The sequence below is a fragment of the Panulirus ornatus genome, chromosome 69 (genome assembly GCF_036320965.1).
Source record: "Panulirus ornatus isolate Po-2019 chromosome 69, ASM3632096v1, whole genome shotgun sequence".
Classification (NCBI taxonomy): domain Eukaryota; kingdom Metazoa; phylum Arthropoda; class Malacostraca; order Decapoda; family Palinuridae; genus Panulirus; species Panulirus ornatus.
The window spans coordinates 16,132,338-16,146,640 of record NC_092292.1 but is presented as its reverse complement, the minus strand read 5'-3'; the positions used below and the strand labels follow the sequence as shown (position 1 = coordinate 16,146,640).

The following is a 14,303-nucleotide window of genomic DNA, read 5'->3' as shown; positions in this document are numbered from 1 at the left end:
CAGCGGATGGAACCATGGAAGCGGAAGTGAATCATAGGGTGGGGGAGGGGGCGAAAATCCTGGGAGCCTTGAAGAATGTGTGGAAGTCGAGAACATTATCTCGGAAAGCAAAAATGGGTATGTTTGAAGGAATAGTGGTTCCAACAATGTTGTATGGTTGCGAGGCATGGGCTATGGATAGAGTTGTGCGCAGGAGGGTGGATGTGCTGGAAATGAGATGTTTGAGGACAATGTGTGGTGTGAGGTGGTTTGATCGAGTAAGTAATATAAGGGTAAGAGAGATGTGTGGAAATAAAAAGAGCGTGGTTGAGAGAGCAGAAGAGGGTGTTTTGAAATGGCTTGGGCACATGGAGAGAATGAGTGAGGAAAGATTGACCGAGAGGATATATGTGTCGGAGGTGGAGGGAACGAGGAGAAGTGGGAGACCAAATTGGAGGTGGAAAGATGGAGTGAAAAAGATTTTGAGTGATCGGGGCCTGAACATGCAGGAGGGTGAAAGGCAGGCAAGGAATAGAGTGAATTGGATCGATGTGGTATACCGGGGTTGACGTGCTGACAGTGGATTGAATCAGGGCATGTGAAGCATCTGGGGTAAACCATGGAAAGTTGTGTGGGGCCTGGATGTGGAAAGGGAGCTGTGGTTTCGGGCATTATTGCATGACAGCTAGAGATTGAGTGTGAACGAATGGGGCCTTTGTTGTCTTTTCCTAGCGCTACCTCGCACACATGAGGGGTGAGGGGGATGGTATTCCATGTGTGGCGAGGTGGCGATGGGAATGAATAAAGGCAGACAGTGTGAATTGTGTGCATGGGTATATATGTATATGTCTGTGTGTGTATATATATGTGTACATTGAGATGTATAGGTATGTATATTTGCGTGTGTGGATGTATATGTATATACATGTGTATGGGGGTGGGTTGGGCCATTTCTTTTGTCTGTTTCCTTGCGCTACCTCGCAAACGCGGGAGACAGCGACAAAGCAAAATAACAATAAAAAAAATATTTTCATTATCCCTAACATCTGTCACTGCCAGAAAATTTTAGCAAATTGCACTTTACTACTTTGAAGAATAGCAATAAATGGAAGGAAACTAGTATTTTCTTATCCACTTCCATACATGATAATTTTGTGAGATTTTTTGAAGTATCAGGAGAGCCTGGCCTAGGAGTAGGAATAACCTGGTTATACAAGCAAAAGATATGATCAGACAGCAAGAATGACCTTCCAATTTGTGCAGTCATTTCTGCAAAATGTCAGAAATTGACCGATGTCGGACTTATTTTGTAAATTGCATTAGTACTGGCATGCATGATGAAAATGTACACGATACAAAGGGTGAGAGTAATCAAAATTCCAAGAAAACCTATGCAAGGTGCTGATCAGAAACTACTCCCTCAATTTACAGTTCAGAATTCTAAAAAATTACCTATCTGTATTATTAATCACATACAAATAAAAATATACAGGAATCTACAGGAAGATTATCTACATCAGTGATCAATCTGACATGCACAACTATGCTCCAGCTAAAAACTGATAAACAGGATAACCAAGATTATTCCTACTGCTTTCTCCCTAAGCAAGAAAGGCATTTAGGTATTAAAAAAATATTAGATTACAAAACGCAATAGGGCAAAGGGACAGATTGATTGGGGTGAATCTGAGAGGGGAAAATTTGGTGGAAGTCAAGTGTACGATGGCTCTGAGTAATCAAGAGAGGGAGAGGCATGCACTGGACAGAGTGGAGGCACCAGGCTACCCATGAGCCGAACCTGGGAATATAAAGCTATCAAGGTAAAGCACAGATCAGTCATTGGGGTTAAACAGTAGACTGTAAGCATTTACGTCAGTGCATTATACATAAAAGCTCAAGAGTAGATGAGTGCACATGAGGCTGATGTTTGTTTCTTGTACTAACCCATTACAGGAAGACCAAATTGGAGGTGGAAAGATGGAGTGGAAAAGATTTTGAGCGATCGAGGATTGAACGTGCAGGAGGGTGAAAAGCATGCAAGGAATAGAGTGAATTGGAACAATGCGGTATACCAGGGTCGACATGCTGTCAATGGATTGAACCAGGGCATGTAAAGCGTCTGGTGTAAACCATGGAAAGTTCTGTGGGGCCTGAATGTGGAAAGGGAGCTGTGGTTTTGGTGCATTATACATGACAGCTAGAGACTGAGTGTGAATGAATGTGGCCTTTGTTTTTTCCTAGCGCTACCTCGTGCGCATGCTGGGGGAGGGGGCTGTCATTTCACGTGTGGCGGGGTGGCGACAGGAATGAACAAAGGCAGTAAGTATGAATTATGTACATGTGCATATATGTATATATCTGTATGTATATATATGCATACGTTGAAATGTATAGGTATGTATATGTGTGGACATGTATGTATATACATGTGTACATGGGTGGGTTGGGCCATTTTTTTTTCAGTTTCCTTGCACTACCTTGCTAACACAGTATTGGAGTGGAATTTATTAAAAAAGGGGGTGACTGTGTCGTTGAATGGTTGGTAAGGATATTTAATGTATGTATGGCTCATGGTGAAGTGCCTGAGGATTGGCGGAATGCATGCATAGTGCCATTGAACAAAGGCAACGGGGATAAAAGCGAGTGCTCAAATTACAGAGGTAGACGTCTGTTGAGTATTCCTGGGAAATTATACGGGAGGGTATTGAGTGAGAGGGTGAAGGCATGTATAGAGCATCAGATTGGGGAAGAGCAGTGTGGTATCAGAAGTGGCCGGGGATGTGTGGATCAGGTGTTTGCTTTTGAGCGATCGGGGACTGAACATGCAGGAAGGTAAAAGGCATGCAAGGAATAGAGTGAATTGGAACGATGTGGTATACCAGGGTCGGCGTGCTGTCAATGGATTGAGCAAGGGCATGTGAAGCGTCTAGGGTAAACCACGGAAAGTTCTGTGGGGCCTGGATATGGAAAGGGAGCTGTGGTTTCAGTGCATTATACATGACAGAGACTGAGTGTGAGCAAATGTGGCCTTTGGTGTCCTTTCCTAGCGCTACCTCGTGTGGGGTGGAGGGGTTGTCATTTCATGTGTGGCGGGGTGGCAACGGGAATGAATAAAGGCACCTAGTATGAATTATGTACATGTGTATATATGTACATGTCTGTGCATGTATTTGTATGTGTACGTTGAAATGCATAGGTATGTATATGTGTGTGTGGACGTGTATGCATATACATGTGTGTGTGGGTGGGCTGGGCCATTCTTTCGTCTGTTTCCTTGCACTACCTTGCTAACATGGAAGACAGCGACAACGTAAAATAAAAAATATAAAAAAAAAATTGACGTGCTGTCAATGGATTGAACCAGGGCATGTGAAGCGTCTGGGGTAAACCATGGAAAGTTCTGCGGGGCCTGGATGTGGAAAGGGAGCTGTGGTTTCGGTGCATTATACATGACAGCTAGAGACTGAGTGGGAACGAATGTGGGCTTTGTTGTCTTGTTCCTAGTGCTACCTCACATACATGCAGGCAGAGGGGGTTGTCATTTCATGTGTGGCGGGGTGGCAACGGGAATGAATAAGGGCAGACAGTATGAATTATGTACATGTGTATATATGTACTGTCTGTGTGTATATATATATGTATACGTTGAGATGTATAGGCATGTATATGTGCGTGTACGTGTATACATGTGTATGTGGGTGGGTTGGGCCATTCTTTCGTCTGTTTCCTTGGACTACCTCACTAACGCGGAAGACAGCGACAAAGTATAATAAAGAAAATAAAATAAAAAATATTAGAATTAGAATATCTTTATGTATATACATGTATATGTGGGTGGGTTGGGCTATTCCTCATGTTTCCTTGTGCTACCTCGCTAACGTGGGAGACCAACAAAGTATAAAATATAAAAATAAATATTAGGATTAGAATATTTGTGAACAAATGGGGCCTTTGTTGTTGTTTCCTAGCGCTACCTGGCACACATGAGGGTGGAGGGGGTTGTTATTCCATGTGTGGGAAGGTGGCGATGGGAATAAATAAAGGCAGACAGTATGAATTATGTACATGTGTATATATGTATATGTCTGTGTGTGTATATATATGTATACATTGAGATGTATAGGTATGTATATTTGCGTGTGTGGACGTGTATGTATATACATGTGTATGTGGGTGGGTTGGGCCATTTTTTCGTCTGTTTCCTTGCGCTACCTCGCTAACGCCGGAGACAGCGACAAAGGAAAATAAATAAATAAAAATAAATGAGTATGTGGATGGGTTGGGCCATTCCTCATGTTTCCTTGTGCTAATGCGGGAGACAGTGATTAAATATAATAATAATAATAATAATAATAATAATAATAATAATAATAATAAATAAAAATTGGAAAGTAGAATAGGGGGTACAATCTTGCAAGAGTCTGGCATACAAACATCTGTACTTATGAAAGAGCTCTAAAAGACATTATTTAATTCCTGGTCTGACATACAATAAAGGACTCAAATTTACGAACAACCAAACTGCATTTTTCTTCAAGAAATCTTCCTTAACGTAAAGTTCTATTAAACATATCTACTTCAGAATACAATATCAATACATTATTACAATCAAATACAAGTATTTCCTCTAATATCATGTATACCTTTATACTTTCTGACAAATGAACAACTCACCTTACAAACAGGGTCCAGGAACCTAATTCTCAACTAAATGTGCATACATCCTGACTGCCCATCTCCTGACCTGCTAACTCTTGAAACAATGAATACACATTTATCATATTCTGTTACATGAGAAAACAGAACCTACCACTAATGTCATTTTTCTGCTTTTCTTTCTTCTTCTTCTTGTCCTGGGTGGGTGTGTGTTTCTCAACAGCAGCCACTGGTGGACTGTTAACTTCCACTGGGGGAGCAACAACAGGTGCCTCAACAGCCTAAAAAGAAAAATCAAATTCCATATGTCTTACTACAAGATATCTTCCTCCTATGCCTTATATAAATAGGGCATCCAAAATAAGACAAAACTTCACAACCTATTCTCAGTGTTTCTCCTAAATTACAAACAATTCACAAATGTGTGGACAGCATGGTTTATGAACATTCCTTCCTCTCATAAGGCAACTGCAGTCAATCCTGCAGTACAGTATGCATAAGGTCTGTCACCTTCATGACAAGGTCCTCTTGATTAAGTATAAATAGTTCTACAAGAGATCTAAAGGTGTTGTGGTTGTAGCATGTAAAATGCGTGACAAAGAAGATGAAACACTACTGTACAGAGATACAAATAGCCAATGCAGAAAAAAAAGGCACCTGCATTGCTCAAGCTGAACCAGCTGTTAAATAAGATCATAAAAAAGGCTTGTGATCTCATCTAATTTCCAAAAGCTGCATTTTTCATACTTTTTTTTTTTTTACTATTTCCGGTGAGAAGGCAAATATGGATGGTACATCTCAAAGTATAGTGTTGCACTGAAGCAAGGCATGGTCTACAGATAAAAAGGGTAAAGAGGGTGGGCGTGCTGGATATGATTAACTTGAGGACAATAAGTGTGTGACTTGCTGACACTAAGAAATGATAGGGTATCTACCTACTCATGAGGAATTAATATCAATATACTTATCATACTTGATTGCCATTTTCTGCATTAATGTGGTAGTGCCACAAAACAAACGAAAAAAGACCCATCCACTCACATGCACATTTATATATATATACACAAATACATATACATACATGGGTGTAACATATGGATATGTATAAGACATTTATGGAACTGGAGAGGGTATATGATAGGGTTAATAGAGATGCTTTGTAGAAGGTCTTAAGAGGATATGGTATGGGAGACAAGCTGCCAGAAGCAGTGAAAAGTTTTTAACAAGGATGTAAGGCATGTGTGTGAGTGGGAAGAGAGAAGAGTGATTTGTTCCCAGTGAATGTTGGTCTGTTGCAGGTGTGTGTGACGTTCCCATGGTTATTCAATTTGTTTATGGATAGGGTGGTAAGTGGGATAAATGCAAGAGTTTTGGAGACAGGCGAGTATGCAGTCCGTTGGGGATGAGAGGGCTTGGGAAGTGAGTCAGTTGTTGTTAGCCGATGATACAGCTCTAGTGGCTGATTCAAGTGAGAACTGCAGAAGTTGGTGACTGAGGTTGCAAAAGTGTGTGAAAGAAAAGTTGAGAGTAAATGTGAATAAGAACAAGGTTATTAGATATACTAGGGTTGAGGGATGTAAGTTTGAATGGAGAAAAACTGGAGGAAGTGAAGTGTTTTAGATATCTGGGAGTGGACTTAGCAGCGGATGGAACCATGGAAGCGGAAGCTAATCACCGATGGCGTAGGGGGCAAAAGGTTCTGGGAGCGTTGAAAAATGTGTGGAAGGCAAGAACATTATCTCGGAAAGCAAAATGGGTATGTTTGAAGAAATGGTGTTCCAACAATGTTCTATGGTTGTGAGACAAGGGCTATAGATAGGGTTGTGCAGAGGAGGTTGGATGTGTTGGAAATGAAATGTTTGAGGAAACTATGTGGTGTGAGGTGGTTTGATCGAGTAAGTAATGAAAGGGTAAGAGGGATGTGTGGTAATAAAAACGAGTGTGGTTGAGAGAGCAGAAGAGGGTGTGTTGAAATGGTTTGGACATATGGAGAGAATGAGTGAGTCAAGATTGACAAAGAGGTTTTATGTGTCAAAGGTGGAAGGAACAAGAAATGGGAGGCCAAACCAGAGGTGGAAGGATGGAGTGAAAAAGATTTTGAGCGACCAGGGCCTGAACATACAAGAGGGTGAAAGGAGTGCAAGGAATAGAGTGAACTGGAACAATGTGGTATACCGGGATTGACATGCTGTCAATGGATTGAACCAGGGCATGTGAAGGGTCTAGGGTAAACCATGGAAAGGTCTGTGAGGCCTGGACATGGAAAGGGAGCTATGGTTTCGGCGCATCACACATGACAGCTAGAGACTGAGTGTGAATGAATGTGGCCTTTGTTGTCTTTTCCTAGCTGCACCTTGCACGTGCACGGGGGGAGGGGGGTGTTTCGTGTGGGGTGGGGTGGTGACAGGAATGGATGAAGGCAGCAAGTATGAATATGTACATGTGTATATATGTATATGTCTGTGTATGTATATGTTGAAATATATGAGGATAGGGGAGAAAGAATAACTTCCCACATATTCCCTTCATGTTGGAGAAGGCGACTAAAAGGGGAGGGAGCAGGGGGGCTGGAAATCCTCCCCTCTCATTTTTAATTTTCCAAAAGAAGGAACAGAGAAGGGGGCCAAGTGAGGATTTCCCCCAAAGGCTCAGTTCTCTGTTTTTAACCCTACCTTGCTAATGCGGGAGATGGTGTGTGTGGGCGTTCATGTATATGCATGTGTATGTGTTGGGCCATTCTTTCGTCTGTTTCCTTGCGCTACCTTGCTAATGCGGGAAAATGACTAAGTATAATAAAAAAAAAATAAAAATATATATGTAACAGATCTGAAGCTTTAGGGGAAGGGGACTTGTGCATGCTTTTGGTGGAAAAATATAGAGGATGAGTGAAGAGACACTGAAAGAGTATACTTGTCAAAAGTTGAGGGGGACAAAAAAAAAGGGGATACCGACTACGAGATGGATGGATGGGGTGAATGTTTGAGTGACAAGCAAATGAACATGTAGGTGTAATGCATGCATGGGATATAGTGAAATGGAGCAACATGGTATACAGGGGTCAACGTGCTCTCACAGAGCAGAACCAGGGTACATGAAGTGGTCTAGGGAAACCACAGAAAAGATTGAAGGGCTTGGCTGAGAACTGTGGTCCCTAGTTTCATTGCATTACATTGGATGTGAACAAATGAAGCCATTCTTTGTCTGTTCATGACTGCCTCACTACATGGGAAACATCAAACAAGTATGAAAATAAGATGCTTAAAAAAATTTCTTCATAATATGCATCTTAAAAAAAAATGACTACTCACATTTCATTAAATCTTGCTCAATTTCTGGATACACCATGTCCAAATCAAAATACCCAAAAAATAGACTAACCAAACTGTAACTCAAATCTGGAAGTAAAACCATCTCAAATGCCCTTATGTCCAAAAACAGATGAAATTGCACAAATACCTTAACTGCAGCCTCCATCACAGGGGCTGGGGGTGAGGGTTTGGGTTCAGGAGCAGCCTTAACCTTAACTGCCTCTGTCTTGACTGTTACAGTCTCCTCAACTTCTTCAACAACAATCTTCTGAGGTGCCTCTTCTACATCTCTTTCCTTATCTTTCTTCTTTCTCTTTTCCTTCTTCTTCTCCTAGATGATATTCAATTATCTGGTTAATTACATCCTTTGCCTAGTCAAATTAACACATAGCTTTAGCTTTGAATAATCTAGTCAAACTAACACATAGCTTTAGCCTTGAACTACTTATCAAACCAAATTGAAATTACCACCTCAAAACAAAAATATAATCAAGTAAAATCTGGTATCTGAACAATCACTTTTGTTAGTACAAACACTCCTATACGTTCGACCAAAATAGAAATTACCACCTTAAAACAAAAATATAATCGTCCAAGTAAAATCTGGCATCTGAACAAATACTTATGTTAGTACAAATATTCCTATATGTTCCCATGCCCCACCTGCTACATCTCCTTTATCATCTATTCTTGATATACGGCATATACCACTTAGTATCTACTGCTGTTCTTTTCTCAAAACAAAGATGGTCTGTTCCTCATTCCTGCCATTCCACAGAGTGGAAATCGAATTCTCTGGGCTACTGTCATTGTCCACAAACAAACAATCTCTTCTTAACAATACTTAACTCACACAGCCCATTCTTCATAACTCCAGTTTTCCTGAAGTGAGCACTATGTGCTAGCCCTGCCTTTAGACAAAATGGTAGGAACAGTAGTAGTAATAGGTAGGAACATTTAGGCAGGAGTATTAGGTAAAAGTAGTTGGCAGGAGCTTTAGATAGAAGTCAGTAGGAACATTAGGAAAAATACGAAACCATTCTTCTTGTGGAACAAAGCTTTCCATCGCCAACACCACTAGAGTTGACCTCTACCAGTGGTCTGTTAAAGGGTGAGGCACTAAATGCTAAGAAGCGGCACTGGAGTTCACTTATGATGACTCTATTGCCGTGGCCACCCCTTAGAGGGAGTTCAAATTGGAACAGGTGCCAGAGGTATAAACAAATGGTTAAAAACAAAGAAAGGAAAACAAGATAGAGACAAACAGACTTGACAGAAAAGAAAAAGGGGTAGCAAAGTATTGGGCAGCAAAGACAGTTTTGGTCCATGATAAACAAAGAGGGGCAAGTGATTTGAGCATTGTAAAAAAAAAAAAAAGGGGGGATTAGTAAATGATTGCAACTACAGTATAGCTATCAAAACTAAGTAATTCTGGTACAAAAACTGGGTGTAAAGCTGCATATACACAATCATCAAAAATATCAAGTTGAAATCAGACTCACAATGGGCTGGGGTGTTGGTTCTGGTTCTGGCTCCGGTGTTGGCTCAGGTTCATCTTCCACCTCCTGTACAACTGCTACTCCAACATTTTCAGAGTCATCCTTCTTCGGTTTTACCTTTTTGACCTTAAGAAAAAAATTTGAAGATAATATAATAGCAGCACACCATCTTTTAGCAAGGGCTTTCTGCCTACAATGTTGGTCCCGCAATATAATTAACATACAAATATGTGACAAATTTCAAAAGGAAACCCCTTCATTATCACCATTCCTCACTCTCATCTTGTCAATGCCTTCTTCAGGAACATTATACAACCTTTATGCACTCATATCAACTTCAACCTTTATGTACTCATATTAACTTTAAACTGATTATCAGAACTACTTTTATCTACTTCAACCATAGTAAAAGCTCTTTACAGCATAAAAGTCCTTCATTAAGATCCTTCCCTTAAACTTTAGAACTTTACACAATATCTATCACTACCTTAAATACCTTACAAATAATCTTGGGCATCCTCATCCTCTGCAATCATTACTTCTATCTTCACTTACAATACCTTCACAAAACAAAACCATCACTTTCAGGCAATCCACAGGTATATAAACCACTTTTCATAGTAATAAAACACTTTCCATTCAACAGTACCTTCACTTCTAATCTTTATCCACTCAAACTCTTTCTATATAAGCATAATCACATAAAATATACATATGTACATGTTCACACATGCTTGCCTTCATCCATTCCTGGCATCATCCTGCACCAACAGAAAACATCATCGCCACCACCTGCTTCAGCAAGGTAGCACCAGGAAAACAGACAAAAAAGGCCACATTTACTCACACTCAGTCTCTAGCTGTCATCTGGTTTTCTAAGTATTTCTCACACACATTCTTCAAAGCAAACATTTGATCCACATATCCTCTACCACTTCTAAAACCACACTGCTCCTCCCCAATCTGGTGTTCTGTACATGCTTTCACCCTCCTAATCAATACCCTCCCATATAATTTCCTAGAAATACTCAACAAACTTACACCTCTGTAGTTTGAACATTCACCTTTATCCCCTTTGCCTTTGTACAATGGCACTATGCATGCATTCTGCCAATCCTCAAGCACTTCACCATGATCCATGCATACAATGAATATCCTTACCAACCAGTCAACAACACAGTTACCCTCTTTCTTAATAAATTTTACTGCAATACCATCCAAATCCGCCGCCTTTCCGGATTTCATCTTCTGCATCTAACCTATTATCTAAGAACATCTTTGCCTTTCCATCACCCCTTTTGTAACAATCAATACCAATTCTGCCCCTCCTAAACTTTAATCCTACTGAGCTGATATGCACATCTCATAAATCTCTGCTCAGCTATACTCTCTCTTACAAATTTCATCCAATGTTATTAGCTATCTCCTAAAGTTGTCTAACACACCCTCATTTGTCACAAGATATACCCTGTACCATGGATTAATAACCAAAATGTTTAACAGCAGAACATCATTGTTTCAATGCCCATATGAACTTTTAAAAATCCCTGACTTCGAAAACCAGAGTACAAGAAAAATACAGACATTCTTCTCGTGGAACAAAGCTTTCCATCACAAAATCACTAAATTCATGGGATGAATAGCTATGCTGGGATATGTTGTATCAAATTTAGTAACCATTTAAAAACTTCTGAGGAAGTACATCTTATTTTGCCCTCATTAAATGGGCATTATGACTGCTGCTACATTCATTGGAAGCTAATGTATGGACTGAGCATGTCAATGTACTATGTCTTCAGTTCTGTCACAAAGAATGACCAAGCAATTGAGAGAGAAATAACATGCTTACTTTCTGTTTCTTATGCTGCTTTTCAGACTTGGTTTGTGCATTCTCCTGCTCACGCTTCTGCCGCTGCACAGCTACAGCCTCTTCAAATGGGGTTTCCTTCGTGCCCAGGGTGGCCAGCAAATACACCACCACTGTCAAAACCACCACAACAGCACCAAGAACCAGGATGTCCATGATTTACACCTGCCCTCTGCAAACATAAAAGGAACTGTTAATCCCACATTCAGCAAGATACTTATACAAAGCCCCTTAACAGTTTCTTACAATAATCACAATGTAAAACAATCAACCTTCGCAAATCCAAGAGCAATTCCTAATATCTTTCCTGAATAGCAAACTGAATTTTTATAACTATAACCCAAAAATTTCCCCAAATTACACATATCTGTATATATACACATACATTATCCCCTTCTGTATGGTTTCCTTTCCACCCTGTGAATTTCATGTTAATACAAAATTTCAAAAGATATCCATATAGCAAAGAAAAGAATCTCTTCAAAGCATATTTGGTCCACTACTGACATGCAGACATTTCAGTGCAATGTGCTAGAAGTGCTGGATGTAGGCCTGAAAGTCAAATGAGTAGCCACAACACATTCTAGCTATCTCCTTTATCTGTAATGAACAATTGATTACTGATTTTCATCATGTTTTACCAAACATAAGTCTTTTCCTGTCATAACTAATGTGAGACATTAATAAGTTTTTCATAAAAGTAAAACTATAAATCAGTAAAATTACCAGATGCACCAGTAAGATGCAATGTTGTCTAGGTAGGGTAGGTGCTAACAACACTGCCTCCACACGACTTTTACTACCTCATATTCGTAAATTTTCAATGCTAGAAGAATTAGTGTTCCAGAAATCATTCTCTACACGATCAGAAGACTGATCATCAAATCATTCTGGATAAATCTACCTAGTTTTCTAAATCTAGCTAAATGCAGCACAATTTACTTCCTAGAAAACTAACAAGAATGTACTGCTTGCCTTGGCTTCCTATGTAGGTTTATATTGGATGAACGTAAAAGAATGCATCCACAGCACAAAATGAATGAAAACCAAATTTGTTACCCTAGCCAATTACTGCTTACTGAATATGCAGTTTTCAAATTTGCTTTCATAACATAATCAATCAACATCAATAGCTACTATTTGAAGAAATAAAGAAATCTATCACGTGAGTGCATCCTGTGAATTTAGGAGTGGATTATTATTTCCATACTAGCTTATTTACAACTTCGATGTGTAATTACCTATCTGCGCTGTACAGAGAGGGAGTTTTAAACTAATGGCCATTAACCATGTCCTCAATCAATTTGTTCCATTCATCAGCCACTCTTATACAAGATAAGCAGGGTTCAAGAGCACAAACTTGCATCAAAAATGTGACAAAGACTAAGAACGAATACAAATATCAAAATCCTAACTTTGAAAGAACAATCTGTCATCTGAAAGTCTACCAACAAAGTTCATGTAAAATCATAGTAACATATGCTAAGAAATACAAGGTGACACAGAATAGTCATTGGTTTTCCTCTTATACAGTCTTTCCAAACCAGACAAATCATTTAACAAATTAATTCCATTGATGAAATATTGCACTTACCCTAATAAGGAATCCATCCACTTCCCTTAGTGACTGACCTAAAACAGGAGCCCAGCAACTGGCTGTAAACTTTTCATATATGAAACACTGATAAATAATCTTATCAACAACCTTCCTTATCAACGAAAATTACATCTTTGCTAGAGGACATGCAAAACCAAGTTATCAAACTTTCAACATAAGTATTATAAAACAGACTGATATTACTAACAAGTGTCATTTTTATAACTATTCACTTCAGCTACATCAATTTTCATTAATCATCTCGACTTATCCTATAAAAGAAAAGTTTTACAAAAATCTAATAAAAATTTATTGGGCGGAAGAAAAAGAAAATACCTAGTTAAAAAAAAAAGCTTAGCAAGACAAGCTCCTATGTATAGCTTCAATAGTGGATATGAATTACAAAGCAAACCCAGAATGCAGGTCTTTAATTTTTCTTCATGGGATTTGGTGCTTTTTTCTTTTTCTTTTTTTTGGGGTAAATAATAAATCAATAAACATTTCCTATATTCTATGGTTATCAAAAAACTTCTTGCATCAAAATGCTTGTAAACTTGTCTTAATTTGAATCTTTTTTTCCATTTCCACATGCACTGCTTCCCTTAAGGAAGACACCTTTAGTCTATAATGGTAAATATAAATAACAGGTAAAAAAAAATCACGAACATGGTCCTAAGTAAATTAGCTAGTTACATTCCTCAGAACCACATGCAAAAATATTTTCTCAATTTCCTAAAATAAACCCAGTTGATATACTGTTCTGTAAAAGAAAGTACACAAATGTTAGTCCAGCATAACATGCAGCACACCATGAACTCTTCCTGGGTACACTTAAGAATCTTGCTTTTAAATGTGGGCTGAGGTGAAGGGGTAAGAGGTTATCAGCCTTGTTTTCAAAGAGCAACTGTCTTTCATAGTATAACCCCTCAATGAAACTATCCATTCCTTCTTCGACAAGATGGAAAACCTATCGTATATGTTATAATAATGCCAACATCATAGGAAGTAAGGATTTCTTCTACTCTCATTCGTCTACATCTAAGCACTTCAAAGCCTTTAATGTACCTTCGAGCATGATTCACCTTATTTCCTACAAACGCAAGGTTTACTCATTAACTGTTTAGCATTTCTGACTGAAGACTGGGGGTATCACGTGTAAATAATGACTTTAAAATTATTGACTTAAAAGATTCAGCATGTTTTGACCACATTATGTTTGTCAGTCACACACACAATCTATATATCAGGAATGGCTGATATATTATCCCTGGAGATACAGGAGAAGGAATACTTCCCACATATTCCCTGCGTGTCGTAGAAGGGAACTAAAAGGGGAGGGAGCGGAGGGCTGGAAATCTTCCCCTCTCTTTTTTTTTTTTTTAATTTTCCAAAAGAAA

At 39.2% G+C, this 14,303-nt stretch overlaps 1 protein-coding gene across 47 annotated transcripts in view; it reads right to left on the bottom strand.

The window, feature by feature from the left end:
- Nucleotides 1-14,303, bottom strand: part of LOC139747642 (uncharacterized) — a 121,813-nt gene that overhangs the window by 100,872 nt on the left and 6,638 nt on the right. For 46 of the 47 annotated variants that reach the window (XM_071660151.1, XM_071660154.1, XM_071660162.1 and 43 more), the window contains exons 2-5: nt 11,292-11,481; nt 9,446-9,568; nt 8,092-8,274; nt 4,790-4,916 (exon numbers count right to left, since the gene is read on the bottom strand). In XM_071660151.1, the coding sequence (XP_071516252.1) occupies nt 4,790-4,916; nt 8,092-8,274; nt 9,446-9,568; nt 11,292-11,465 (607 nt within the window). In that variant the 5' untranslated portion in view covers nt 11,466-11,481. Of the gene's footprint in view, nt 1-4,789; nt 4,917-8,091; nt 8,275-9,445; nt 9,569-11,291; nt 11,482-12,903; nt 12,992-14,303 lie in introns of those variants that run through there. The other variant, XM_071660153.1, reaches the window with a different exon arrangement.